General features: G+C 52.0%; 1 protein-coding gene across 3 annotated transcripts in view; it reads right to left on the minus strand.

The window, feature by feature from the left end:
- Positions 1-26779, minus strand: part of KCND3 (potassium voltage-gated channel subfamily D member 3) — a 212603-nt gene extending 185824 nt beyond the window's left edge. For 2 of the 3 annotated variants that reach the window (XM_044748925.2, XM_044748924.2), the window contains exons 1-2: positions 26082-26779; positions 18184-19361 (exon numbers count right to left, since the gene is read on the minus strand). In XM_044748925.2, coding sequence (XP_044604860.1) covers positions 18184-19289 — 1106 coding nt within the window. In that variant the 5' untranslated portion in view covers positions 19290-19361; positions 26082-26779. Of the gene's footprint in view, positions 1-18183; positions 19362-25241; positions 25845-26081 lie in introns of those variants that run through there. The other variant, XM_070487042.1, reaches the window with a different exon arrangement.
- Positions 26780-27616: the final 837 nt, after the last annotated feature.

The raw sequence follows: 27616 nt of genomic DNA on the forward strand, positions 1-27616 counted from the left end.
GTTTAAGCCACTAGATTTCTGGGATGGCTTGTTATGCAGTAAGAGCTAACTGATATGGAGGCCCACAAAGGCAGAGAAGAAGGTCATAGAAAATAAGTCCCAAAGGAGAATATTATGAGCACGAGAGCGGCAATCTAGTGTAGTGGTTAGGGGGCTTTTGGAGCCAGAATGCCTGGGTTTGAAACCCTTCTTTGCCATTGAGTAACTCTGATGAGTTACTTAATCTCTCTGTGCCTCAGTTTTCTCAGCTGTAAAGTAAGGTAATGATAATGCCTACTTGACAGGGCTGTCACGACAACTGAGTTAATAAATGAAGACCACTGAGAACACTGCCTGGCTCACTATATGAGGGTTTCCTAGCATTATTATTAGAATAAACAGCCCTACCAAGGTCCCAAGTGTCAAAGAGTGTTACACAGAGGAAAGGGGCTGACTAGCAGATGTCCAGCTCCGGTGAGGGCTGACGTGAAGCAATGAACGGACCCTATCATGAGGGACAGAGGTTAGACCTCAGGAAAGACTTCCTGATAGGGAGCATTGCCAGATGCAAAGAAGGTTACAGGAGACCTTCCAGCCAGACGGCTTTCTGTGGCTGAACAGAACCCCAGGCGGATGGCACTCCTCTCCCGCCATTACACCAACACACACACAGGATTTCTGCTCTTCTGAAAGGTTTCCTGGCAAGGTGAAACCTCAGCTTCTCTCAGATCACCTTACTGCCCTCCTTGAGGCACTGTCTCAGGGTTTGGAGGGAATTAGTCCTCCACAAAAAAGGAGAGGAGGACTCCTCCCTTATCCCACTCCTTAACCCCTGTCCCCACCACCACCAGTCAGGGCTTCTGAATTGCCTTCTGGTTATAACCGTACTGCAATTAGCAGGAGGAGAAAAATAGGCACCAGCAGACCAACATGGCTGCCAAGGCTCCTAGCCATAGCTGGGCAGGAAGTGGAGAGGGGCCAGGCTCCACCTGCACCATAGGACTGGGCCCTAGGATTTGACCATCCTCCCTGGCTTGGCACACGATGCTGGGCCAAAGCAGACCACCACTGAGGATGGCCCAGCTGGGCCCCTGGGAGCGGCAGGTGGGTAGAGGTGAAACCAGGGATGCTAGCTTCCTAACCTGTGGACCATGGTACACAGGTGGGTGAGGATGGATTACAGGCATGCAGAAAGATACAGACCTTCTCAACCCCCAGGGCAGCCCAGTGGGGAGGGGAGAGCAGAGCCCCCCCAGGAGGTCAGTAACCTCCTGCCTCAAGCAGCCCTGCCAGCCGCAGAGAAGCAGGCTCAAAGGAACAGCTAGGTGACCAAGCTAGGAAGCACAAATCTAAAGGAAAAGACCGTCAAATTCAGAGCGAGGAAGGAAGCACAAATTCAGAGGGGCCCCTCTTGAAGCAGAATTGACATTTATATGGTTGAAATTCTAGCTGTTATGAGGAAGTAGACACAAGAACAGGATGGAGAACAGAACCATCTCTCACTCTTGCAAGGTCAGGAAAAGGTGGGGTTTTGGTTCTCCCCACCAGGGTGGGACCACCACTACTAAGAGAGGAAGCCTGCAGTGCTGGGTGACCAGAGAGGGCTGCTTCCTTCGCCTCTCTCCCCAACACCCAAAGCGCATGGTCTTTAACTCTGCCAAGCAGCATAATTATACATGTCATCGCAGTTCAGCTGATTCATTTCTGTGCCTGGTGACCACACCTGGTGAGCTTTTCATTTTCGCCTTAAGAGCAGGCACACATGGTCAACACAACAGGAATGTTCATTGAATGAACAAAGAAAATGCACAATAGTGGATTCAAATCAGCATCTGCTCCCCCAACCATTAACACATTTTTGTGTAAAGGGGACTACAAATCCAAGGACGGCTGAATCTCTCGTTCAGGTTTAATTTTAAACAAACTGGTCTCTGATCTCTGGTTTAATTTTAAACAACCAGGAAGAAAAAAGATTTTTAACTTGTTTTTTACAATGAAAATACACATACCTTTGTGTATATACAAGCCCCCCTCCCATTAAAAGAACGTTATCCCCATAACAGAAGTTTCATTAAATAATACTGACACATCAATGAGAGGCACTCGCATCTATGGGCAAAAGGGAGTTTTACAGATGCTGCTCGAAAGATAAGGTTTTTTCCTTTGTATGTTTGATATATTTCACTGTTCTTTGTTTTGTTTTGTTTTGTTTTTTGCTTTATCTCCCCAAATCCCCCCTGGTACATAGTTGTATATCCTAGTTGCACGTCCTTCTAGTTGTGACATATGGGACGCCGCCTCAACGTGGCCTGACGAGTGGTGCCATGTCCACGCCCAGGATCCGAACCAGCGAAACCCTGGGCCGCCGCAGCGGAGCACGCGACCTTAACCACTCGGCCACGGGGCCGGCCCCAATTTCACAGTTTTTTAAAGTAAAAGATCCAAGATCTTCACTTATATGAGGTCCCTAGAGCAGTCAAATTCATAGATACAAGATCCCCATCAGTTCCTTCTAGATTCTCCAGCTACAGAGTCACTTTCTGGGAAAAAGGGGGTGGCAGGTGAGGGGCTCATCCAAGGACCAGAAGTCCCCGCTTTGGACCAGGATGATGCTTCTGGTGTGGGAGAAAGGGTCCCCTCTCGGCAGGCCAATCTGCCAAGAATGGAGGGACTCCAGATGGCAAAAAGAGAATTTGGACCCAGAGGTTCCTGTGTCAACCACGGCCCAGGGTTACACTGAGAACCCCATCCTCTCTCCCCACCTTCACACACACACAAACACACATGCACATGCACGTGTGCACACACACCATGAGTATGGTGCCTGTTTCTGAGTCTCTCCTCCAACTTCCACTTTTTGCCTGGCACATTTTCCCTTCCCAGTTCTCCAAGCCAACCCTCTCACACGGTTTACACACTCCTTGAAGATCTCTCTCTTCTGTGATATCTCCAGGTTGAACAGATCTGATACTCCCCTTGGCTCTGCCCTATCTAGATAGGAACTGTCCCAGAGCTACACACCCGACCCCAAATTTGGACACATCTGCCCTCACTTCAGGACATGAACTGCACAAATCTTGCCCCTGACTCACTATCCAGTCCTGCTTTGTTTAAAGTTTTATCCTTCGAGTTGTCTGACTCACACATGTGTGGGTGCTTCCCACTCTAAGGTGAACGGGCAGGACATGACGGGGCAGCGATGGGCCAGCACCTGACACCTGAGCGCCCTCTGTGTCCCAGGCACTCTGCTGGGAGCTGGGGCCCGGGACCACAGTGCGTGACTTTGAAGGGTAAGGGCTGCCTATGTCAACAGGGGCCCTTTACCCAGCCTTTCAGATGGTGGTGATGGGAGGGGGAGAGCCTCCCAGGAGAAGACTCGCCAACCCGGCCCATTTCCACCAAACTTCCCCTTTACTGCCACCACCCTGCTGCCTGCTCTGCAGCCCGCATCCTCTCTGCGTGTTGGAAAGAGAGCCCATGAGATACCCACAGCCAGAGAGAGCCCACACGCTCACCCTCTCCCTAGTCCTCCGTGACCATTTAACGGTTGGTTTCATTCAAATAACTCAAGGTAATGTAAGCCATGCTGCCCACACAGATGCTAATAGCAATATACAGATTCCCCTGCATTCCTGTGGGGAACTCAGTAATAAACTAATGGGAGTGGAGAAGGGAAGGGCCATTTACAGACCCACAGGATAAGAGGAGAAATGAAATAAGTTGGGTATGGGATGGGGCAAGTAGGAAAAAAGCCCCTGGTGGAGGTGTCAGTAGGGATGGGGTGACGGGGGACAATGGAAGGGGTAGAGACTCTATGTGCCACAGAACCTGCCCATCTGGCTGCACAGGCCCTTCCCTGTTCATTCCAAAGGGCCTGGTGAGGAGCTGGCTCACCTAGGAAGCCTCCACTCTCTGAAGGGTTTGGATCTGCCACGCCTGCACCTGGGTCACCCTAAGTCTGGGCCAGGACAGATGTCCCAGGGTCTTCTTGCCACTGAATCCCCTAGTGACTTCCCTGATCATAATTATACTTGACTTCCAGAACCATTTCCTAAGAGAACTTTCTTGGGTGTGGAGGAAGTAGGTTTGAGTTCAGTACACAGAGGAGGGTCGTGATCACTGACCCTCTCCAAAATGGAATGGACTGCAGCTGAAGTGTGACCTCCATCCCTGAATGTTCAGGCAGACCTGTTGCCATCTACTGGGGAGGTTGCTGAAGGGAGTCCAGCTCTGAAGGGTGACAGCAAACTAGACCCTTTCTAAATCTAGGATTCATGGGGCTTAAATAGCTGTTTGATGGTCCCAGGGTTAATATCTTATGCCTTCCCCTCATCCGGCCCATCCAGAGATGCTCAGAGAGCTGAATTCACAATTCCATGCTCTCTCCAACCCAGGATTGTGTGGTCGAGGGCTGCTGACCTTGATCCGTGTCATATGGGCTCACCATCAGGTCCACGGGAGCCCTCTGGGGGAGTGTCCAAGCGGAACCTCCCAACCTCTCTGCAGATTTGCATTTCTGCGGCCACTATGGCCAAGGACTCTTTTAACTTCTGCCTCTTTGGAAGCAAAGAAATGGAAACGTGAAGGTCCCCAGTGCCCTACCACCCAGGGGCTGGCTCTCCAGGCTATGGATCATCCCGGCTCCCGGGCCAATGATCAGTTCTCCTTTGAAGAGTGAGAGACTTATAGCCTGTGAGACTGGGTAGGAGTTGAGAACTCACTAAATCTGACCCTCATCATCCAGGATAGGATGCTGAGGATCAGAGAGAGGATCAAAGTCACACAGCCTGTCGAGGCTGGTCCCACAACTCACATCTCCTGACTCCTAATCCAGTGGTTTTTCCATTGTCCTACAGGGCCCACCCCAGCTGATGGTTTTGGTCAACCTGCCTGAGCCAGCTCAGGCATAAAATACCTAAATCAGGGTAGGGACACAGCAGCCTCTGCTCCTCAGATGAGAAGCTGACCTTAGGCGGAAACATTAAGAAAGTCAAACACGATGCGTGGGGGTCAGGGGTGGGCATAACACTTTGTCCTCTCTCTCTAAGCCATGCCCAAACCCTGAGCATGGCTGTCAGACTGCAGGCTGTTTATTAACCAACACAAGCCCTCTTGCCAGCCCAGAGAGAAGCTTCCATTGGGCAGTGGAGAGAGGGGAGAGGTGGGGGGCTCTGGCTCAGAGGACCGGGACACAAGCCCTCAGCCACAAAAATCTCAGGAGAATTTCTAGCAGCTTCTGGAGGCAGAAGCAAAACAGGCCAGGGAAGAAGGGAAAAACAAAAACAAATGTAGGGTCACATATGGCAAATTGCCCTTCTTCACCTCTCGGGAAGAAACGGCACAAAAAAGGCAGGATGAGTCCAACACCACAACGCCAGAAAAGCCAGAAGAGCGGAGAGGAGGGTCACAACGCATGAAGAAAGAGCCGCACCTGGTGACTGATTCCTCACGGAGGGCAGGGGTGAGGCAGCGCTGTGACTCCCCTCAGGGGTGACGTTCCCCGGGAGACTCCTCACCCCCACCCCCACCTGCCCCATCTCCTGGAACTTAAGACCGAAAATCACTGTGAGGGGCCTACAGCTGAGGGACATGAAGGACAGGGCATCCTGTGCTCTGTCACTGGGTTCTGACTGGCTCCCCCATCAGTGCTGCTTCCATCCTTTACTGGCCTTGCAGCTCTCTGCTGAGCTGAGCTGTGATCTCTCTGGTGTGCTTGGAGGGGCTGGTCAAAAGGCTGAGTTATGCCCAAAGGCTCACTGTGGGGGTGGGTAGGGATGTCGCCAACACCCGGATGTAGGACACTGGCAACAAAGCCTCCGGGGACCAGAATCTTCCCAGAGAGGGAGATGGCATGAGATTTTAAAAAGTTATTCTGAAAGATATTTACATAGTATGCATATTTACAACTTTCCCTCTTCTTTAAATCTTTTTTGAACAAACTCTACTATATACTATACTAAAATTTCCCATCTCCTTCTTTTTTTGTCTTCCCTCCCTTTCACCAATATGTGCTTCGCCTGTTGCTGAACTCGCCCCCTGCCTGTCGCATGTGTTCACATCTCTGTTGATCCAGACGAGCCTGGATCCCATACTGCGTGCCTGCTGGCCTTGGCTCCCGGGACTCTGATCTTTCCTTCATCGCCATCCTGTGTTCGCTCTTCGCCCTCATGACCTTTGCCAACAGGCCGGAAAGGCTTTAGTCCTGGCACACCAGGACACTGGGGGCGCTGTGTCTTCCCCTCTCTGTCCAAGACACAGGCTGTGGGAGGAGATATCTCGCAGATGCCTCTCCCATGGAAATCTGGGTGGTTGGTGATGGGTGAAGAGCGGACCCTGGTCAGACCAGTGCAGGTGTGAATCCCAGGGTCTCCATTTCCCAGCACAGGCTCTGAGCAGGCCTCAGTTTCCTCAGCTTTCAAATAGATAATAGTAATCTCTCTCTTATGTGGTTAATGGAAGGTTATTGGGAGGGTCAAATGAGCAAATGCATATAAATAATTTATATTTAGCACACTACCTGGAACTTTGTAAAAGCATGATAATATGAGCTATGATTATTGTTTTCGTTGTTGTTGCTGTTGATGATGAGGGACATGGTCCCCCACGTGTCAGGGTGACCCTATTTCTACACATGCAGTCTTCAGCAGAAATGGCAAACAGCTGCTTCTCTGCCTTCTGGACAAAACCCGAAAGAAACTCAAACACAGCTATGAAATCGTCATTTCTGTCCAGGAGCCAGCCTCTCCCCGACTCCTAACCGACTGTGGAGGGTGCTTTCCTGGGGGAGGAGCTCTCACGGCTCTCGCATGCACGGTGACTCCTCATGTCTCCCCAGGGTCAGGCTGATGACCTCACTCTCTCTCCCCTTACCAGATTTCTCTCTTTCTTCATGGCTGTTAGTTCAACCTTTCCTTCTCATTTTATACATTCATTTGTTTATTGTCTGCTGCTCCGACTAAAATGTCAGCCCCAGAGAATTTGTCTGTTCTGTGCATGAATACATCTTCAGCCCACAGCACACTGCCTGGCACATGGAAACCCACAATATTTGTTGAATAAATAATATGAATGAATGAAGGTATCTAACTTTTCCCCCACAATCTTTCAAGGGTCAGCTGAAATGCCACCTCCTCCAAGAAGCCTTCCCTGATTCCTGCCTCCTTCACCTTCCCCTCATACTTTCCTGCCCTTATTCGTACCCCTGGGCCTGCTGAACCTAAAAACATAGCTCTGTGTGCACACGGCATCTCTGATACTGGCCAGAGGCTCTCTATGAAGCAGTGGACTCTGAAGAAGTCAGAAGACCTCGATCTGAATCCAGTCGTGCTCCGACAGCATGGGAGCTTGTTACCTATGCTCTCAATGCCTCAGTCTTCTCATACGTAGAAGAGGAACCTAACACTTGCTTCACAGGATTTAGTCCTCAGCCCCTTCTTCTCTTGTAGCTCCTCACGTCAACTAGGACTGTGTCTTGCTCACAGGCAGAGCTCAAGGCACGTGTGCTGAATTATTGACCCATCACTTTCCCCAGCTGCTGACCAACGGCCCAGGACAGGAGTCTCTGAGAGCCACCAGGCCAGAGGAGGCTCCCAGTGATGGCAGCGGTGCATCTGACATTTCTCTCTAGGAGAAGGGGGGAGTGAGTGGGACTAGCAGTGTCTTCAGTCCCTGAAGGCTCTGCTCAGGGATCTGGCCCTGCAAGGACCAGGACAGTGCCATCCACGGAGGCTGTGCCACTCTGAGTCAGCACCACCCTTGGCCAGCCACAGACGTTGTTGGTCTGTGACCATTTAGACCCCATCTCCTTCCACACAGCAAGGTAAGGATCCTTTTATTAGTAGTAGTATTTTTTGGCAAAGCCCATAAACCAATTCTGCTTTCCTAGGTCAGTGCTGTTTATTTAATTATCATTGTAGGAGACTAAAAGAAAACCTTGTTTTACTCAGAAAACCGATATGACCTTTTAGCTCCAGCAGAAACACAATATGAAAGGGAACTTGCACAGGCCAAGAAGAAAGGCTGAACTGAAGTGCCAGCAAAGCTGTTCACAGGGGACAGCCACATCCCTAAAGGGGCAGGTGCAGTGACACAGGGCCTGGGCGGGAGGTGTCCCCGAGGCCCTCTCCTCTTCCTTGCCCTCATGCGTTCCTTGGCAATGTCGCACACTTCCCTCCTTCAGCTCATGATTTTGAAAACTGCTGCATTAGCCCCTTCTCTCTTCTTCCACCTACCTGCCTGGGCCACCTCAAGGACACCCAGGGTTAACTGCAAGCACCCCAGGTCCAAGGCTAAGTTCATTGTCCCTGCCTTCCCCTTGACCTCCCGCCAAGCTGTTCCTCCCCTAATGGCCGACTCCACATCTCTCATCGTCCTGTCTGTCTTATCATTCCAGCTCCTTCTCCTGGATGTCTTTCCACTCTAGTCCTTTCCTTCTTTTTTTGCTGTGACTGCCCTAGGTCGGGCCTTCTTTCCCTCTTACCTGGATCAGTCTTCTGTCTGACTACACCATGTCCAAGGGCTCCCCTCTAACACTCTTCCGGAAGACGACTGCCAATTAAATCTTCCTAATCAGTACATCCCTGGCACACCTGTAGTGGCTCCCTAACGCCTACCAAATAAATTCCTTAGCCTAATATTTCAGGCCTTCCGTGTCTCCAGCACAACCTTTTCTTTCCACTTATCTCTAGCCATTTTCCTCCTAGACCCCAAACACCAGCAAATCAGCATATTAGTTAAGCTCCCCAAGCACAATGCCCTTTTGCAATTTACTTGGATTTCTCATTTCCGCAAATCAAAATCCTACCCGCCGTTGTTGGTCTAGCTGAAATGTCACCTTTTCCATGAAGTTAATCATGCATTCCTCAGCAAATATTTATTAAGCATTTATTCTGTGAAAACACTTCCTGATCATCTCAGCACATGCCCCCACTCTTTCTTGTATGCTCATAAACATACTCAAATCCGCTGCTTTACTATCAACTTCTGAGGGACAGGACCAAGGTCTTACTCATTTCTATAGCCCAACACCGCCCGACAGAGTGCCTTACAAATATCAGGTGCTCATCAATATTTGTTGAATTGAATCCAGATTTATGCTGTCCGTGGTTTTGATATCATTTCATTTAGTTTAATACTCCTAGTTTTTTTTTTTCTGCTTAAGTATTCGTGACCAGGAAGAAGTAAAAATAAACTAATGATACTTCTCTTCAGCTATAAGCCTGTAATTATGGTTAACCCTCAGTTATCCATGCCACTGGAGAAACAGTGTTGGAGAGAATCCCACACCAGAAGCATAAAAACACTATTTCTGTCAGTCTTTGACATGCATTGTCTAATTCTTAAGGAGCTGATTTGCCTGTTTAATTCTGTTTGGCTGATCAGGTTGCCATTTGCGTTCACAGTCTCTCAATAACTAGCTGGGTCACGGGGATGGGAGGAGAGATGGGGGACTGTGCTGGTGGGAGGCATCCAGTCCAGAATGAAATGTGTGCTCGCTACAACCTCAAAGTCAAGGTTGGACAATCAGGACGTCACAGGCACTCGGGGTGTGTCAGCACGGCCCTGTGGTCTGGCAGATTCTCTCAGATGACTGCAAGGGTAGAGATGTCCCAGTCTCTTAACAGCCCACTCTGGTGTCTGGAATTGGTTTTTGTTTAAAGATGATGACAAAGTGCCACTGGGACTCGGTAAGGTCCTAGGATGGAGGAGGGCTGTGCTTCCAGTCTTGTTGGCATCAGGATGGTGCCTTGCTGTGCCACCAGGAACCACTGGATGCAAATCAAAGAAAATGAGACTTGCAATTTTGCATTGATAGCCAGATAATGTAGGGGGGAAAGTTCCCTCTTTCACTTCTGAAGCAAACAAATATCACATGTGGTGATTCGGCAGCTGCATTAGTTGGGGAAAATTGATGCACATTTCATGTGTCAGGGAGCTGAATCCCAGAGAATGGAGCCAGCCTCCCAGAAAATGGTTTCTTTATATAGTTCCATCCATTTATTGTTTGATTGGACTTTCTGTATATTAAATTCAAGCTGTTCTGCTGCTCATGGGTATTAGGATGCGTTGGCTGGGTGGGAAATAATGAAGGTGATGGGATTTTACAGCATCGCATTACAAAGGAGGCGGCCCCAGCCTCATCCATCTCTCCATCAACTAGCTTGTGTGTGAGGTGGCACTTATATTAAAACGATTTTTCTGATTCAGTTTAATGACACTCATTTGAGTCCTGACACCTGGAATATGATTACACGAGCTGGATGCAATCTCCCCCCATCCAGTCACGGTCAGCAAAGGCTGAGTTATCTTCCCTCCCCCACCCCACTCCCCACTCACCCATTATTTGCATTGAGCTGGGTGGAGGGAGGTGGGGGCTGGGGAGAAGAGGCCTTGGTTCTGGCCTAACAAAAGCAGGCTGGAGGCACTGGCCCTGTGGCACAGCGGTTAAGTTCACACGTTTCGCTTCAGCGGCCTGGGGTTCGCTGGTTTGGATCCCAGGTGTGGACATGGCATCGCTTGGCACACCATGCTGTGTGTGGTAGGCGTCCCACATATAAAGTAGAGGAAGATGGGCATGGATGTTAGCTCAGGGCCAGTCTTCCTCAGCAAAAAGAGGGGGATTGGCAACAGTTAGCTCGGGGCTAATCTTCCTCAAAAAAACAAAGCAGGCTGGACAGAGGCAGGAGCACTGGACTCAATCTGGAGACCACAATAGCTGAGCCCTTTGGCTGAGAACTTTGGGTGCTTGAAGGCACTGTGGTAACTCCTTCCTCCTTGTCACAAACAAGTCCCCATTAGAAGTTGGTTTGAGGTCACTACTGTACACTCCTTCCAAAAGAGATTGCTGGGAGAGAGGGAGACCTGGTCCCCACTCCCCAGAAAAGAAAAACTGACTTGGGTATCACCAGAGGATGAACACTTGAGATATGAGTAGAGTGTCAGCTTCCTGGAAGGGGCTGGCTGTGTTCAGGGCCACCTGCCCGAGGACGGGCGGTAGGGGACTCAGAGCTAAAAGTCTCTGCTCCTCTCCCTGCCAGGGAAGAGCTCCCAGCCATGAAGGTTCATGGATAAGAGCCCTGCATGGCCTGGGACAGGAGCTCCCTCCTGGGTGAGAGAAACAAAAAATAATCCAGTAATTACTGAGGGGCTGTGCCCCGCTCCCGAGGAGAGGGAGGGCCAGGCTGCCTTTTATTTACACTATTTTCAGGCAGAATAATCGCTGCTCCTCAGGAAGAATCAGTTTATGTTTATGGGTGTGTTTAAAGAGGGAATTCCAAACAAAAGCAAACACAGAGAGAGAGATTAAGATTGATTTCAAAAGATTCTGGAAGGGAGCTGTAAAATGGGCATCAGCCTGGAAATCCCTTTCCAAAATTTTCTTGCTGGATCAGAAGACCAATCTACCAGGACGTCCCCGGTGCGAAGCTCCCAGAAGGCTCACATCCCACCCGTGTGAACTAATCTATCCCTCCTCTGCAGCCCTGAAGCGCTCACCTGCCACTCTGTTTAAGCAGCCACCATGGGCACTGACTTTCAGAGTGGCCTCAGTGTTTCAGTTTCTAAGCTAAGACTGTCCCCCCGTGGTGGCGAGCACCGTGAGCAGCCCTCAGCAGACGCTCAGTAGACGCTGCCTGGGTTCAGAGGAAACCTCAATCCAGGTGCAGATGCTCCTGCTTACTGCCACCCAGCCCTACTCTTAACGTCCATGCTCCCACTTGGGCTCTGGGGCTTGTCTGTTCCATGCTGGGGTCTCTGCTGCCCTGGACCTTGGAGCCATCCTGCAGGGCCTGAAGGCCTCTTCTCATGAAATGCTTCTCCCAGGGTGGAGAAGGTCTTCAGGACTGTGTCTTCCAGGCCAGGGCCCCGCTGTGGGAGCTGGTGAAGCTTTCAGCTGGCATGGTGGGAGCAGGACAAGCAGATGCTTTTTGTTGCCTCTACCTTCACATAGATGCAGAATCTCTCACTTCTCCCATATCCACTGCCACCATCCTTGGTTCCACTACCATCTTCACCTAGCCTACTATGGTGGCCTCTCTCCTACAATGTATTCATTGTACCCAGCACCCAGAGTGATCCTTTTAAAACATAAGTCAGGTCTACTCAAAACCCTCCAGTGGCTTCCCCTTCCAAGCAGAGGACAAGGTAAATGCCCAGGTCCTTTCAGTGATCCCAAGGGTCCTGCATGAGCTGCTTCCCAGTTACCTCCTTTACTTGCCCCCTGCTCATGCAGCTCAATCATGAGCATCTTCTTTCTGGCCCAAGAATAGCACACCAAGCCCCCTCCTGCCTCATAGCCTTCGCATTTGCTGTTCCTCTGCCTGGAATGCTCTTCCCCCAAGCTTCCCACATTCCTCCAGGTGTCTGCTCAAATATCATCTTATCTGATAGGGCTGTCCTGACCTCCTAATATAAAATTGCAACTCTCCCTTGCTCCACCTCCCTTCCACACTCAGCACTCCCTGTCTATCACAGCACACTTTATTTTTCTCTGTAGCATGAATTGCTGCCTGATAGGATATATTTGTTTATCTATCTTCTATCTGGTCTTCTCCATCAGAATGTAAGCTCCACAAGATCAGTGAGTACCTCTTTTCTTCGCTGCTTTATTCCCAGTGCCTATCAGGTATCCCATAAATATTTATTGAATAAATAACTGAATGGAGGGAAACATCATGGGGAGGGAGGCTTATCTCTGCCTCCCTTTCTGCTCCGTCCTGGCCCCAGAGCCTGCAGTGGGGAGTATGGCCAACTAGCCAAAAGTAGTGAAGGACAAGGGTTTCAACTTCCCTTGCAAGAAAGCCCCAACCCTGCTAAGGCTGAGATCAGAACTAGAGAACGCCCTGCTGGCCTCCCCATCTTCACCCTGCCCACAAAGATCCTGACACGAAAATACAGCTAACATTTTGATGGCACTTGCCTTGGTTTGTACAATGGCCAGGAGATGATCAGCAACCGAGAAAACCAAAGCTGGGTAAGCGGGGTGTTAGTTGAACAGATATTTACTGAGGCCCACTAGATATCAGGCCCTGGGCTAGACACGGATCATACAATGATCTTTGGAATAGAGATCTGCCCTTGAAGAGCTCACATCCTGGGGGAAAGACACACAGACAGATAAAGTTAATAAAATGTGGCAATTGACAAGACAGAGGTGTGAAGGGCTGCAAAGGGAAGTGAGAGCAGGGGTACCTAGCTCCTAGAGGGCCAGGAAGGCCCCCTGGAGGAGAGGGTACAGGGCTGAGCTTTGAAGGAGGATGGAGTTAGCCAGACACCGAGCAGAGTGAGGGCAGCTCCTGGAGCGCCAGGAAGAACATGAGAACAGGCCTCTTTCCTGACCCTTGGTCTACTGCTCTTCCTCGTCTCTCATTTTGTTTCAAAAGAAGAAAACTGGGTCTCATTCAATTCATTTTGTCTGTACCTTACATTGGGCTGATGTGCAATTACAGTGCCTGTGTCTTCTCAGAGCCTACCATGCTGCATGACGCATAGCAGATATTCAATCAATGTTGAATGAATGAAAGATTCCTTGTTGGGATGTGGGTCTGTACCTTCTTTTAAGAATTCTAGCTCCAGAGAATTGTTGGTTAAGAAATGTCAAACCAAGAAAAGACCTTGGGGTCATTCATTCCCAGTGAGTGCACTGTCATCAGATCCCCCTGGGCAGTTTCCCACCACCATCCAGGTGGGCATGGTGGCCAGGGTCCCAGGCCAAGGCGCTTGAGAGTCGGTGGAGAGCTGGTGGGCCCCAGAGGCAGTGGACAAAGGTGCAGCCAGAATTTTGGGAATTGAAGGGTTAATAAAACCAGATCTCAGATTGGTTCCACCTCTGGCACTAGGGGTAGCCTGACCAAGTACCCCACTCCGTGGTGTGCCGGTATTGATCTCCCAGGCCAAGGTCCCGGTCTCTGAAAACCTCAGGCAGACCCCTTCCAGGATTACGTTTTAAAGGGAAATGCAAATCACCTGGAGGCTGCTTCGTGCTTGGAAGAAGTAAAAATCAATTCTGTTTTCATTAAAGTGATTTTTGGACACTGTCAAAAGCTCTCTCATCTCAGGGCATGGGGTGACAGATAGGCTGCCAGTCTCAATTATACAACCAAGCCAACCAGGCAGCAGCGGGCTGTCTCACCAGAAGTAATGCTACTCCGTGCCCTGCCCAAGCCCTAGGCCCCCTCCTTAAGATACCAAGAGAGCCTCAGTCCAATCAGCCGGAGCTGCCCTCCAGGGCCCTCGTGGATGCTGGCTCACAAGGCTTTCCTCCCACGTGCTCCCCTCTTCCCTACACCCTAGCCGAGCTTCACCCACAGACTGGCTCCGGCACTCTAGGCTAAGGGTGATGCCAAGCAAAGTTAAGCAAAATTAAGAAGAAAACTCTGCTTTGAAAAAGTCTACAACACACAATACATTCCCAAACTAGATACGTTGGTCTTATTTAATATTGGGAGTCCTGTGTTATCCCTTCCCTCTGTTAACCGGGATAATTGAGGATCTATTTTATTTATAGCATCAATTATGAACACAGAAATTAATCCTTTAATGGTGCGTTTGGGAGCTCAACTGTCAAGGGGGCATAAGGGAAACCTGGGCTGGGCACAGGGGTCTCCCCCGCCAGCACAGGAGGCTGCAAAGGAAAGCCATCCTCAAGCCTTGGTGGCAGTTGGGCTGTTATTGTTCTGTGTGCTTAAGGTATTTTGAGATATTAAATAAACGGGAATAATTGGCTCCAGGAGATCCCTCCCTGGAGGACACCTGAGAAACTCGTCAGCAAGTCCTGGGAAAGCAGACAGAGATGGCAACCAGAGGCCGGGAGAGCGAACTCTTTCACTCAGTACAGCAGCGTTCGGCCTGTTGGTTAGCCCTGCTCTGCAAAGGAGCTGAAGACAGTCTCTCCAGACTGAAATAGGAACTCAGGGAAGGATTAGGGCAGGGAGGATCTAGAGACAGGAAGAGCCGAGGGTCTGCTGGGAGCTGTTGGAAGCAGCCGGACAGAACGTGGAACATGACAGAATATTGGCTTTGGTATTCCATGGCTACTTGGGGCTCAAATGCTAGTGAAGAGTAAGAAAAAGATAGGCTTTCTGGAATGGTTAACAAGCCCACAACTAGCCGGTGAATGTTCTCAGGAAAGAAACCAGCCAGGGGAAAAGAAAAGGTTTCCAAAGTTGAATTGGTAAGACCTCAAATGAGGGCAAGAAGACCCCAACAATGCTGCAGAGCATCCCAGAGGATGGACCAGACACCACATGGAAGCTGCTCTCATCTCTCTCAGGGGCCAGGGCTGGGGCAGAGCACAAATCTTGGGTCCACCCTAGAGGGAGGACAGGGAGGTGTGGAAGGGATTGAGAACAGTATCAGAGGAAGTAAATGGAAAAGGCGCCCCATTCACGTTGACTCATCCATTAAAAAGTGCTTTGCCAAGCACCTGTTAGGCATAGCCAAGCAATGAGCCTTGTGATGGTTCCAACTGCTAACTCAGGTCAAAGTCAGTTACCTGATCCAGCATGGAATTACACCAGCCAGGGTAGAAGGGAAGAAAAAGCCTGCTTTCCTGTTACTTATCTGAGATTAAGGAAGACTCTTCTAAAGGCTTCCTTTCTTGCCCATTAGTTTCTCCTCCCAGAGGCCAGATATTTTGATGCATGGGGAACGGCAGGGCGAGGAGCCCACAGGGCCCACAGCCAGGGGAGCCTGCTTCTCCCATCCTTCCCTTCCTCTCTGCCTTCCTCCTCCAGCAGAGTCCTCTTGCTCCCCTTCAAGAAAGTAAATGTGAGGCCAAGACTGTCCATCCCTTGATCCTGGACTCGCCCCTTGTTCTACGGGGCGAGAGTTAAAGGACATCAGTGGTCTTTCCAGCCACACTAAAACACTGGATTTTGCTATGAGAGCAGCCATGAATTTTGAAGACAGTACGTAAAGTGGGCAGAAGGAAATGTTTTATATATAAAAATCCCTGTGTGCCTAGTACAGAGCCTGACATGTAGGACTCACGGCACTGATGCTTTCTTGAATAGCAACATGACTAGAATAGACTATGACACCCCAAGCATATAATAAAAAAGGAATAACTCTGAAGGTCTGATTTCTACCTATGGGCCCAGCTGGTATGGGGCCAAGCAGAGGGGTGGTGAAAAGAGAAAGGGCACTGAAGACAGCTAGACTGGATTTGAAAATCAGCTCTGCCCCTTATCAGCTATGTGACTACAGAAATTACTTAACCTCTCTGAGCTTTGCGTTCTGTATCTTCCAAGTTGTACAGCATTTTTCCTACCTTGCAGGGCTGTTGTGAAGACTTAAAGAGATAATATTTGCAAAGTGCTGAGCACACTGCTGACACATAGCAGACACACATATGCTGCTATACTAATAATAAAAAGCAATGGGCAAGTGGCCACTGAAGCCTCCATTGATCTTCTCTGAAATAATCCCATTTTAACTCCGACACCCATCCATTTGCCCACGTTCTTCCCCATGGCAGTCCTGAGGCACCACTTGGATGTCATGAGTCTCATCAAGGGGCACCTGAGGGTACTGGACAGTCAAAGCCATGTCAGAAGTGTGTTCAGGGAGGTCCTGGACATGGGTGTGGCTCCTTCAGGAAAGTGAATGGATGGCCAGGGTTGGCCTGGAAGGGGCAGTGTGCCTCCTTCTCCTGACATGGTGGCCAGCTCTCCAGCCCATTTGATCCCTAAATATCCCACTGTGCCCAAAAGCTCACGTCTGACATCTGAGCCAAGAGGACAAGGTCAGATGACCAGATATTCTTACCTATTCTGAGTGGGAGCGGTATTTGAAGAAGTGCGCATGCAAGTGTGTGTGTGTGTGTGTGTTGAATGGGAGGAAGGGGCAGGATGGCCTCCGTCAGACAGACAAGAGGTAAAGGGAATGCCCCCATCAAACGTGGCCTTCACAAATGGACAAGGACACCCCTTGCTCCTCCCTCCAGTGTGGCAGAAAGACAAATGTAATCATTTTTAAAGGTCCCCTCACTTGCTCAGTCATTCCCAATAAGCACACGCAGCACTATGGAAGAACTGAAACCAGCGCCACAGGGTTTCGGCTAGGAAAAAAAATCGACTCACCAGGATGCCACCAACCGAATTGGCAAAGACCAAATAAAAAGCTTCATGAATTCTCCATCAGCAATATAACGCTTCCTGGCCTAAACAAATATAGACCCAGCATATGAATTGTGAAGGGATTTTGCATTAGCTTCAATGACTCCCAACAGCTGAAGCAGAAGCCCCTAAGAAATACATGTCTCCAAGAGGCTGCCTCCCTCGGCTCTAATCCTGTTAGGGTGAAGATTGTAATCTCCTTCCTGAGCCCCCTTCCTCTGATGGAAAGCTTCACATCCCAGCACCATAAATTCACTTCTGTGACCTCAGTTGGAGAGGGGACCTCAGGGAGATGGAAGAGACGGAGTCAGCCATAACCTCGCCGCGCGCCTCTCCCTCCCTCTGATGACATTGCTGCTTCTGTGTCTGACCACATGACCCATTCAGACCATCTCACAATCGTCCAGGTAGGTCGGGCCATTTAATCACAGAGTTGGGCTGAGAAAGCAAGGCTGCTCCTCCTTGAGCGAGAGAAAACAAATCGGGTGCCCTGCTTTGCAGAAAACCCAAGTTGAGTCACTTAGAGAAAGTCTGCTCAGAGCTACTGAGCCCTTGAGCATCTGCGGCAGCAGAAAAGAAAAGGGAGGCAAAAGAGAAAACAGCCTGCAAATATACTACAAAGAAGAGATGAAGATGGATCCAAAAAGAGTGTTCGCAGTGTCTTCTGTTAATGGAAATCTGTACCCTCCTTACAACGCTCACCCAACTTATAGCTGTCTTCCTCCCCGCCTGCTGCCCTGTTTATCTCCCTGTGGCAGCCCTTATATGCACAGATACATATAAAAATGCAGCAATCACCACTCACCCCCACACACACATACACAGAATGCATGGCTGAAAAAAGAAACGGTGACAAGTTTCCATGTTTCATAAAATACACGGCCCTCTCCAAAAAGAAAGCTCAATGCAGAGCAAGCCTCTACTCCCAAAGTAATCACTCATGCACCTTCCTCTTCCGATGAGGCAACTTCCCTTGCTCCCACAGCCCAGGTAAGTGACTCCATCCCCCTCTGCCCAATCCTGATACCATCCAGGGCTTCGCCCTCTGATCCAGCCTCCGCCCTTCTCCAGGCCACCAGCATGGACTTACCCCAATGTGGTCATGGTGACAATGGTGTACCAAAAAGAAGCAGGGATGCTCGTGAACTTGCTGGCAGAGGAGCCCTTCTCCGCATAAAACATCACAGTGGCAAAGATGATGATGGCCATGGTGAGGGAGAAGAGGAGAAAGCCGAGTTCAGAGGCACAGCTCTTGAGTGTGTAGCCCAGGATCCGCAAGCCCTGGGAGTGGCGGGAGAACTTGAAGATCCTGAAAACGCGGAAGACCCGGAGCGTGACAAAGGCACCGGACACGTCCTCGTTGTTGGTCATGACCAGGCCAATGTAATAGGGCATGATGGCCACCACGTCGATGATGCTCATCACGCTGCGGATGAAGCGGTAACGGCTAGGCGCCGCGAAGAGCCGGAGCAGATACTCCACGGTGAAGATCATCACGCAGGCAGTGTCCAGGCAAAAGAAGGCCACCGAGTAGCGCTCGCCGCACGGCAGCTCCTTGCTCCCAGGCACCGTGCCGCACGGCACCGTCTCCACCACGTTGGTGATGACCGAGACGGCGATGAAGAAGCCAGTCACGTAGTAGAAGACCAAGGCCAGGGTGCTGGTGTGCGGGTTCTCGAAGGCCCGCCACATGGTCTGGCGGAAGCTGAGCGAGGGCATGGACTCCTGGTTGTTCTCCGAGTCGTTGTCGTCCATGAGCCGCTCGGCATTCTCCCTCTTACGGTCCTTGTACTCCTCATAACAGCAGTCTCCGATGATCTCGGGGAGGATGCCGTAGAAAGCCAGCTCGTCGTCGTAGGCGGAGATGCACTCGTAGCGCGGGTAGTGCAGCTTTCCTGTGCGGTAGAAGTTGAGGACACAGCGGAACACTTCTGGGTCCCGGTCAAAGAAGTACTCCTTGGTGTCCTCGTTGAAGAAGAACTCCTTCTCCGTGCTGCCCAGCAGCGTGTCGGGGTAGCGCTCCAGTGTGGTCCGCCAGGTCTGGAACCTCCGCCCGCTCACGTTGAGGACGATCAGTTCATCCTGCCGCTTGTTCTTGTCCGCGGGGGCAAGGGGCATGGGGCAGTTGGCCACCGGCATCCAACCAATGGCCGCAGCCCGTGCAAAAGGCAGCCAGGCTGCAACTCCCGCCGCCATGGTGACTCCAGCTCTCGGGCCGGCCACTGCTCAGATACTTTGCACACCAGCTTGGAGTTAGTTCAGCGACCCCTGGGGGACAAGAGGAGAGAGCAGAGAGCTGGGTGAGTCCATGATAGACTCCCAGGTAGGAAGTGGGACATAGGGAAGGGTCATTGGTGAGTGAAACAGGAAAAGTCCTGAAGGCAAATTAATTAAACTGAAGTCATCACCAAAGAGAAGGGACTTGATTCTTTTGCCTCTCCTGGTAGGGAGGGCACTCAGCACCAGGCAGTGCAACAGTGCGGGATCACCAGATGTTGCTGACTGCCTGACAAATTGTCAAGTTCCAAGAAGGCTCAGGGGCATTTGGAGGGAAAGCCTCTTTAGCGGGAAGATCTGGGGAGACGCGGGCAATAATCAGCTCTGAAAGGTTATGGCGTTATTACGAATTTAAATTGGGAGAGGGCAAATGAGTTCTCATTAAATGAATTTAAAAGTGGGATAAACATGCTAATTTTTATTTCGCTCTTCACCCACCAGGGTAATCAGGAATGGGGTGTGGATGAGGGAGATCACGTAAACACATTCCTTCGACTCCTCACTGGTGAGGAAGAAGCTGGGGCTACACATGTTTGCAAAAATTCTCTGAGATGGCAGGTGACCACAGTAGGCCGAGGGCTTAGTGGAGTTCTACCCTCAAGTCCCATGGCAAAGGCTGTCCTGGTGGAGTGCTACTCTCTGGGACATCTGGCAACCTAGTGTCCCATCAGGGCCCTCAGATAGAAAGATGACATCTCTGATAGAAAGATATGGGAGAGGTTGTGAGGCTAGGCAGTGTACCTTCCCCACACTGTATAGGGAGTCTCGGATTCACCTGCCTTCTGTGCATTGTCCCTCTCCCTCCCAGAGGAAGTTGATCCACGCTCACTGCCGTCTCCAGATTCCTTGCCTCGCGTCTCCATCTGCCCACCATCCATAGCTCCCTCGGGTTGCATAACAATACTCTTTCTCATGCCAGCCCCTTTCACCTGGCCCCGCTCCACCCTTGGAGGTTCCTCCAGAGCTGGGCCACCGTGTCCCTCCGCCCACCACGCCTCGACTGAGCCACGCCATGTACACACCTCCCCATCACCTGCATGGATGGAGAGAACAGTGACACAGAGAATTATTTTTGGCTCTGGGAAACAGATTTACCTCCCCAAATCTGGCTTTTTAAAGATGATAGTGAAATGACTCTGAATCCCCAAATGTATACCATCTGTGGGAAGACATGTGGTGACACAGAAACATACGTAACAGCAACGGGAAATTGTTTGGGGTTGACACACTCATTTGCACCAATCCTAAATGGACCACCCAGAACCAGTCCTACCTCTGGATTATTTGGATCCTCCGGAATTCAGTGGATTTGACTCTATGTTTAAATAAATGAGGCAGAGGTGAGTCTTGTAATGGGATTTGATCTTCGTCTTTCCCCATAAACCTGCTTCCTTCTCCTGACTCCCAGCTCTTCTAGGCTGTTCAGATCCCTACCTCCTCTCATTCCTGAGCCATCCCTGGACCTTCCCACTTGGATGCCTCTGAAACTGGACAGATTTAAACTGAATCTACCTCCTTGCAAAAAGCTGCTCTTCTCCTTTTGCTCATGCATCCCTAACCTCAGGCCTGTCCCTTTGGCCATCTTCCTCACTGCTTCACCCAAAGAGTTGCCAAATAATGAGACAATTGCCTCATCAAGGCGCGAAATCCCTCAGGCCTCCTTCCCACTGGTCTGCTTGTCTTTCATCCCACTCCCCAGCCCTGTTTCTCCTATTCCCCAGAAACCCTTTCTGCTCAGAGTAATCGCCCTAAAGCATGGTTCTGACTGCTTTACCCCACAGCCTACAAAGTCAAGTCCAAACTCTTTGGCCTGGCATTTCAGCATTTGCACAAATGGATCCCGGCTTACCCCTGCAGCCAGATGTCCCATGCACCCATCCAAGCCCCCAGCGACAGACCACAGACGGGCCCCTGCACAGACCTTGTGGGGGTTGTCTCTGAGTACTCTTCCCTCTGCTGGGAATATCCTCCTGTAAGAGCGCCACTGTTCCTCACCCTCTCTGTGATGCCCCCTTCTCCCCACTATGGAATTCTCCCCTTCTTTGGGCTCTCAGCACATTGTGTGCCCCTCTTCTCTAGCACCCGTCACCCTCTAGCCTGGATCACAGACAGTTCCTACATGTCTTACTAATAACCATGGCAAACAATAACTGAGCATTTACTCTGTGCCAGCCACAGCACTCACTGTCTCCGTGGATCATCTCACGTAACCTTCACAGCAACCCAAGGAAGAAGTCTGAAATTCAGCATTCTGCCAGCCAGAAAGGGGTGAAACAGGGATCCCACCCCAGACAGTCTGACCCCACACCATATGCCCTGCAGCACTGGGCTGCACTACTTCTCAAGGCCTTCCTGCAAATACAAGAAGAGCAGCTGATGATTACTGAGGGCTGACCGTGTGCCAGGCACAGCACCACCTGCTTACATGGACCATCTCAACTGACCCCATCGACAACCCCAGGGGCTAGACACCACTGTGGTTCCCGTTTTGCAGACAAGGAAGATGAAGCATGAGGAGTTGTAATAACTAGCTAAAGGATGTAATAAGTAGGCAGAGAGACTTCAACCCAGGCAGTCTCAATATGGAGTTCAGGGGTACAGTTCTGTGTTCCCCATCCCACACTAAGCTCCTTAAGAGCAGAGGACATGACACCTCAATTTTTATATAACAACCCAGGAGGGAGCAGAGTGCCTTGCATCAGTAGGTGCTTAAACTGGGAGCCCTGATTTTATAGACACCATTCATACCCCATCGGCTTCACTCCCTGCCTCGCTAATGAATTTCAGGAGTTTTCAAGAGTGGGCATTCTCTCCACACAGACAGTAAACTCTAAAGACAGCTCTGGATCGAAAGAAGCCAATTGAAGTGCCTCCGATGCACCGTGCTCTCAGTTGAGTTTTCTGAGGGAGCCTGTCTCTGCCTCAGTTTCCTCATCTCCATTCTAAGGAGAATATTCACAGGTCCCTCTGCTCCCTCACACAGGGAGTTGAATCAGATGCCACAGAAGACAAAAGGAATAGCAATGGCATTCCATATAAATGTCACCACTCAGAGAACAGAAAAAAAGCACAGGCCTGATGAGCTCTTGATTACAGGAACCGAGGAGAGAACAGGGGATGGTTCACCCATGGTGGTGGGTAATCCACATGCCGCTGGGAGAAGATCTGGGAATATCCTGTGTATTTTGTATCTTTCCTCAAGATATGTACCTTTATAACTTCCTAGACTTCCTTCGGCTTACTAGAATTTGCAGCCCCTCGGCACACAAGGAGCAAGGTAAGTTTGGGAAGCAAGCCCACAATTTAAACATCGGTCACAGATAATTCCCAATTCAGCTTTAGTGAACTTTTACTGACAACGCTCTGGGCATTGTTTTAGGTACTTTTACAGCAACACTTAATTTATCCCTACAAAAGTCTCATGACGTGGACATTTCTGCCCACAAGTTTTGGATAAGGAGCTGAGACTCAGAAAGCTTCCTTCAAAGTGGCTAAAGTCCATATACATAGGAGTTGATGCTTTTCCAATGGACCATTGATCAGCTCACTGCCAAAGAGCTTTCCTGACCTAGGTGTAGCCAAATATTGATGTTCCGCACAGAAGAGAGCAGGATGCAGACTCCCCTCGCCCCATCCCCAGGCAGCAAAGAGCACGGAGTCAGGAGGCCCTGCATTCCAGTTTCAATCCTCTCCTGAATTTGTGAAAGCAAGCCACCATTACTCTCTGGGCCTCAGAATCCTCATCTGTAAAATGAGAGAATTGGACGAGACAGTGAGGAGTCCTTCAGCTCAAATAATCCTTGATTCTACTTGATCCAGGACATCAAGGCTCACGTCTCACTGAGACCTCTTCATGACAGTCACCCAAGCAAAGCACGAAGCAGAGCATCCGGGTTTGTTGCTGTGGGGACTGAGGTAGCCTGAGCCTCCTCTTAGCAAAGAGAATTCTGGGAGTTCCTGATGAGACTTGTACCCAGAACAGGGAACACAACCTGCACCACTCAGAACTTAAGACAATCTCAGGCTGGGTTCACCCACAGAACCCCAGGTCACCCCCCGGGAGGGTAAAGGGGGCCAGGCTCCCAGACCCTGGGCCCTGGACCTCTGAACCTCAACATCACTGCTTTACCCCAGAATAGAGCTCAGAGAGGCAGGACCTTGAGGGGGCACAAGTGGCAAAGAGTAAGAGACTACTGAGTCAGGAGGACGCTGAAGCCTCCTGCTTGGGCCAGACATGCAGCTCTGCACCCTGCAAGGACAATGCCCTTCCCTTCCACTCTCCCACTGCTGCTCCACCCTCACTCCCACGCCTCCATCCCGGTACCTGTCCCTGCCAAGCTGAGCCCCACCACCTCCCCTCTCCACGCCACACCAATCTCCCCTTCTCCAAGGGCCATGGGTATTTTACAGACAGCTTTCAGATGACTAACTGAGAGATGAGGAAGAAAAAACAATAACTCTATCTATCATAAAAGCCTCTGGTCCCAAGGCCAATCCTCCATCCTATGCATTAATCCAGGACAAATCTTCCCAAAGAAGGCCAAGCAAGAGCCAGACTGACTCCAGAAGCTCAAGCCCTGTTACCCTGGTAAAAGGTACCAAAAGGAGCAATTACCCCACTGCTTCTTTCTGTGTGCCTGTGTGTGTGTGTGCACGTGTGTGTGTGTGTCTGGGTTTGGAAGGAGAGGAAGGGTGTCTCCCCGGGTTCCATGTCCAAGACCACACCATCGCACCCTCCACACAGCCCAGCAGGCATGACCTGGCTCAGGCAGAGCTTCACCGGGGCTCTCACCACAGCACCCCCACCACCCCCCTGCCCCAGGCACCAACACCTCCTGGAGCCGACCTGGGTATGAATTCCTGCAACAGGCACAACAGTGCGGCCCCATTTCCAGCCAATGGCACGGCACATGCCTCAAATGCCAAGGTTTTACTAGGACGTGGACGCCTTACAAATGAAAAATCTGAAGCTATTTTTGTTTTTGGCAGAAGAGTTTGACAGTGGGAAAGATGGGGGTGGGGGGAAGCTAGGGAAGAGACATTTAAAACAGGTGAGTGCTGAAATGACAAAGGCGAAACATCCCTGAAAAGGGAAATACATTTTCCCACTGGAAAAACTCAGCGCCGTGAAGCAGCTTCTGTTTGGGAGATAGAGGGCCAAAAGTGGGCAAAGTGACCAGACAGCCCATCCTGGGGATTGACACCTAACCTGAGCACAGGCACAAGGCAGCAACAAACGTCAGGTCACCAAGGTCTGCCCTTTGATGATCTCCGCAGAGTGCTGGGTGTGCAGAGTCTCCAGAAACTTTTACTTTCCATAATTTCACATCAAATCGCTTAGCCCAGAATGGGGCCAGTCTGGGGGGAGGGGAGGGACCTGACAGTCAACAGGGCCTTCTCCTGTGCCCAGAGGGTTTGGGTAGACAGGCATAAAATTGACAGGGTGCTAAGCTGGGGATCCTTGGGGTACAGGCTTAGGCCACGCACATACAGATCCTCTTCTCCCAGTGCTACTTCTAGGTTGGCCAGGGCAATTTCCTGAACTCTCTTTTTCTCAATCCTCCTCAACAGCAAAAGGGAACAAGCTACTAATCTTTCTTCCTCTGGAGGTCCCTTGTGTACTTGCATTTTGTTGCATTCAAGTAGCAACAAGGAAAAACAAACACATCAATTCTGGTGCGCCAACATGTCCACATAAGGAAATGTACACATGCTTTGCATTGAATTCATACATGCCCAGGCCCCCTTTCTACAGACATTAAATATCCAAATTTCTTTGAAGTAATGGTAAATAAGGTGTAAATTTAACCATCACATACGTTCATGCAAAACACCAACATGCATCACATAGCAACCCGTGCCCGGTCTTACAAACAGATCGCATCGTGCCTAGGATCACGAGAAAGTTCAGACATCCTCTCTTAAGATATACAACGGAGCTTTCTCTTCGCTATAAGATTCCAGGGCCGGAACCTCAGCCTGTTGCTGACATGTCAGGGCTGCCCGGGAGAAAAGCAGAACATCTTGGATTTCATTCAAATGTCAACAATAAGCAAGCGCAGGAATTTAGTTGATTTCAGGTAACTTCTCTGGCCAGTCCCTTCCGCGTCCCATGCCCGATGTACACATCTTGCAAAGGGAGTCTTTCGAACCCCCTCCCCTGGGCCGCATTGGCCCCGGTGTCACTTAGAGACCTTTCCCAGAGGTCTCTGGGTGGGAGCAGCGTCGGGCAGGACCAGAGGTGTGGGCCCCCAGCCCACCGCCGACTTGCCGGGCTGGAGAACTTTGCGAAGCGCCCCAAACCTGCTTCCACCCTCAACCATTTCTCTTCTCCCCTCACAAAGAGCGGGGCGACTGAGCAAGCCGTCGCCACCTGCCGCCGGATCCCGGGGCGCTGCCTCTGGCACCCCCGGGGAAAGGCAGGCCAATGGAAAGAGGGCAGAGGTTCACACTCCCACCCCTAAACCTCACAGCGCTTTGCTGCCCGGAGGTGGCTCCACAGCCCGAGGGAACCGACGCCCCCGGGCCGGCTGCCTGCTCCCCCTGCTCCCCCACGGCGCCGGCCCCACCCCCAATCCTTCCGGCGCCCCAGCGCCCACCCACCCGGGCGCGGGAGTGGGAGGGTGCCGCGTGGGCAGCTGGAGCAACAGGCGTGGGAGCAGCACTCCTCGCACTTCCTGGCTCCAGAAGGCTCGGTCGCGTCCCTCTTACCTTCAGCGAAGCAAGCCCCGGGCCCCGCGCCCCGCGCCCCGCGCGCGCTAGGAAGCTGCGGCCGGGAGCCGGGGGCCGCGGAGGCGCCGAGCGCCCAGCAGCGCGGGGAAGCGCCCAGCCACCGCCGCTCGAGCGGCTCCTCCTCGCCGGCGAAGTCTCGCTCGCTCCCTCCCTCGCTCGGTCCGTTTGTGCGTCTGTCTGTCCGTGGGGCCCTCCTTCCCCCGCCGCCGCCGCCGCCGCCGCCGCTCCAGCCCCGGCTCGGCACCGCGTCCTCTCCCCGCCTCGCCGCTCCGCTCGCGGGCTCGCGGGCTCGCGGGCTCCCTCGCTCGCTCCCTGCCCCCGCCGCTGCCGGCGCCGCGCGGAGCGGAGCCCAGCGGGCCACAGGCTGCCCGGCGAGGTCCCTCTCCCGAAGCGGGGGGGGGGCGGGGGGGGGGTCAGTGGGGGCGCGACGCGGGCGGGGCGCAGAGGAGAGTCCGGGGGAGGCGGCGAGGCTGCGCCTTCGGCTCCCTACGGATCCCGGCCGGCCGAGCGGCTCCAGGCCTGGTCCGGGAGCGCGGGGCCGCCAGGCAGCGGAGGGAGAGATGAGGAGGACCCGGAGGCTCGCCGCGGGAGGGTGCCCAGGGCGAGGGCGTGCGAGGGGGAGTGACTCCCTGCGCGAGGGCGTGTGAGAGTGTGTGTGTGTGTGTGTGCGCGTAGAGGGGCGCGCGCGTGAGCTGGGGGTGGGGGGCGGGGAGACGAGGCAGAGCCTGGTGCGTCTCCCCGGGCGAGTGGAGGAATCCTAGGGTGTGCCTGGAGGTGGCGGAGTGTGCCGACGCGGGTGTGAGCGCGTGTGCCGGCGAGGGTGGGCATGGGGTGAGTGTGGCAAGGTGAGCTCAGCTTGGGGGTGAGGACGGAGCGGGGAGTACGGCGTGAGTGTGAGATTGAGGGCGTGTATGCTGGGGACCCGGGGAGAGGTGGCAGGGAGCGCCAGTGTGTGCGCGCGTGGGGTGTGTGTGGACCGAGCTGGGTGTCTCTTTCACACCGACTGTCCACGCGACACCAGCACTTGCTTGCGGCGGAGCCCGGCCACCTGGCAAGGTGGAACCCGCCACGGCGCAAGCTTTCCGGCTTGCCGCGTCTCTCGGCTCCGTGCGCCCGGGCTGGAGAGGTCCCAGGGGGGACACACACTGCCCTTGCCCCACGTAAGAGCCGCTCTCCTCCCAGAGCGCGAGGGGCACGACCCGAAGGTAGGGATTCGCTCTCCTATGCTTCCACGTGTTCCCAGTACCCAGATCCGAGTGTCTGGACTTGGGAGTGTGAACTCTCAACCAGAGTCCGCCCAGTCGTTCGGTCGCTGCCCCGAAACCCATGGATACCCACTGCGCGGTGCCTCGGCCCGGAATGGGGAGCGGGCGGTCAGCACGTGCCCACACGGCCGGCCGGGCAGATGGAGCCCCGGAGCATCCCCGGAGAGTGGTATCCGGTCCAGACTCCCGCACTCCCGGCCGCGGCGCGCTGAGGGTTCAGTCTCCGCAGACTGTGCCGACCGGCGGCTC

This window comes from Equus asinus, chromosome 16, assembly GCF_041296235.1.
Source record: "Equus asinus isolate D_3611 breed Donkey chromosome 16, EquAss-T2T_v2, whole genome shotgun sequence".
Classification (NCBI taxonomy): domain Eukaryota; kingdom Metazoa; phylum Chordata; class Mammalia; order Perissodactyla; family Equidae; genus Equus; species Equus asinus.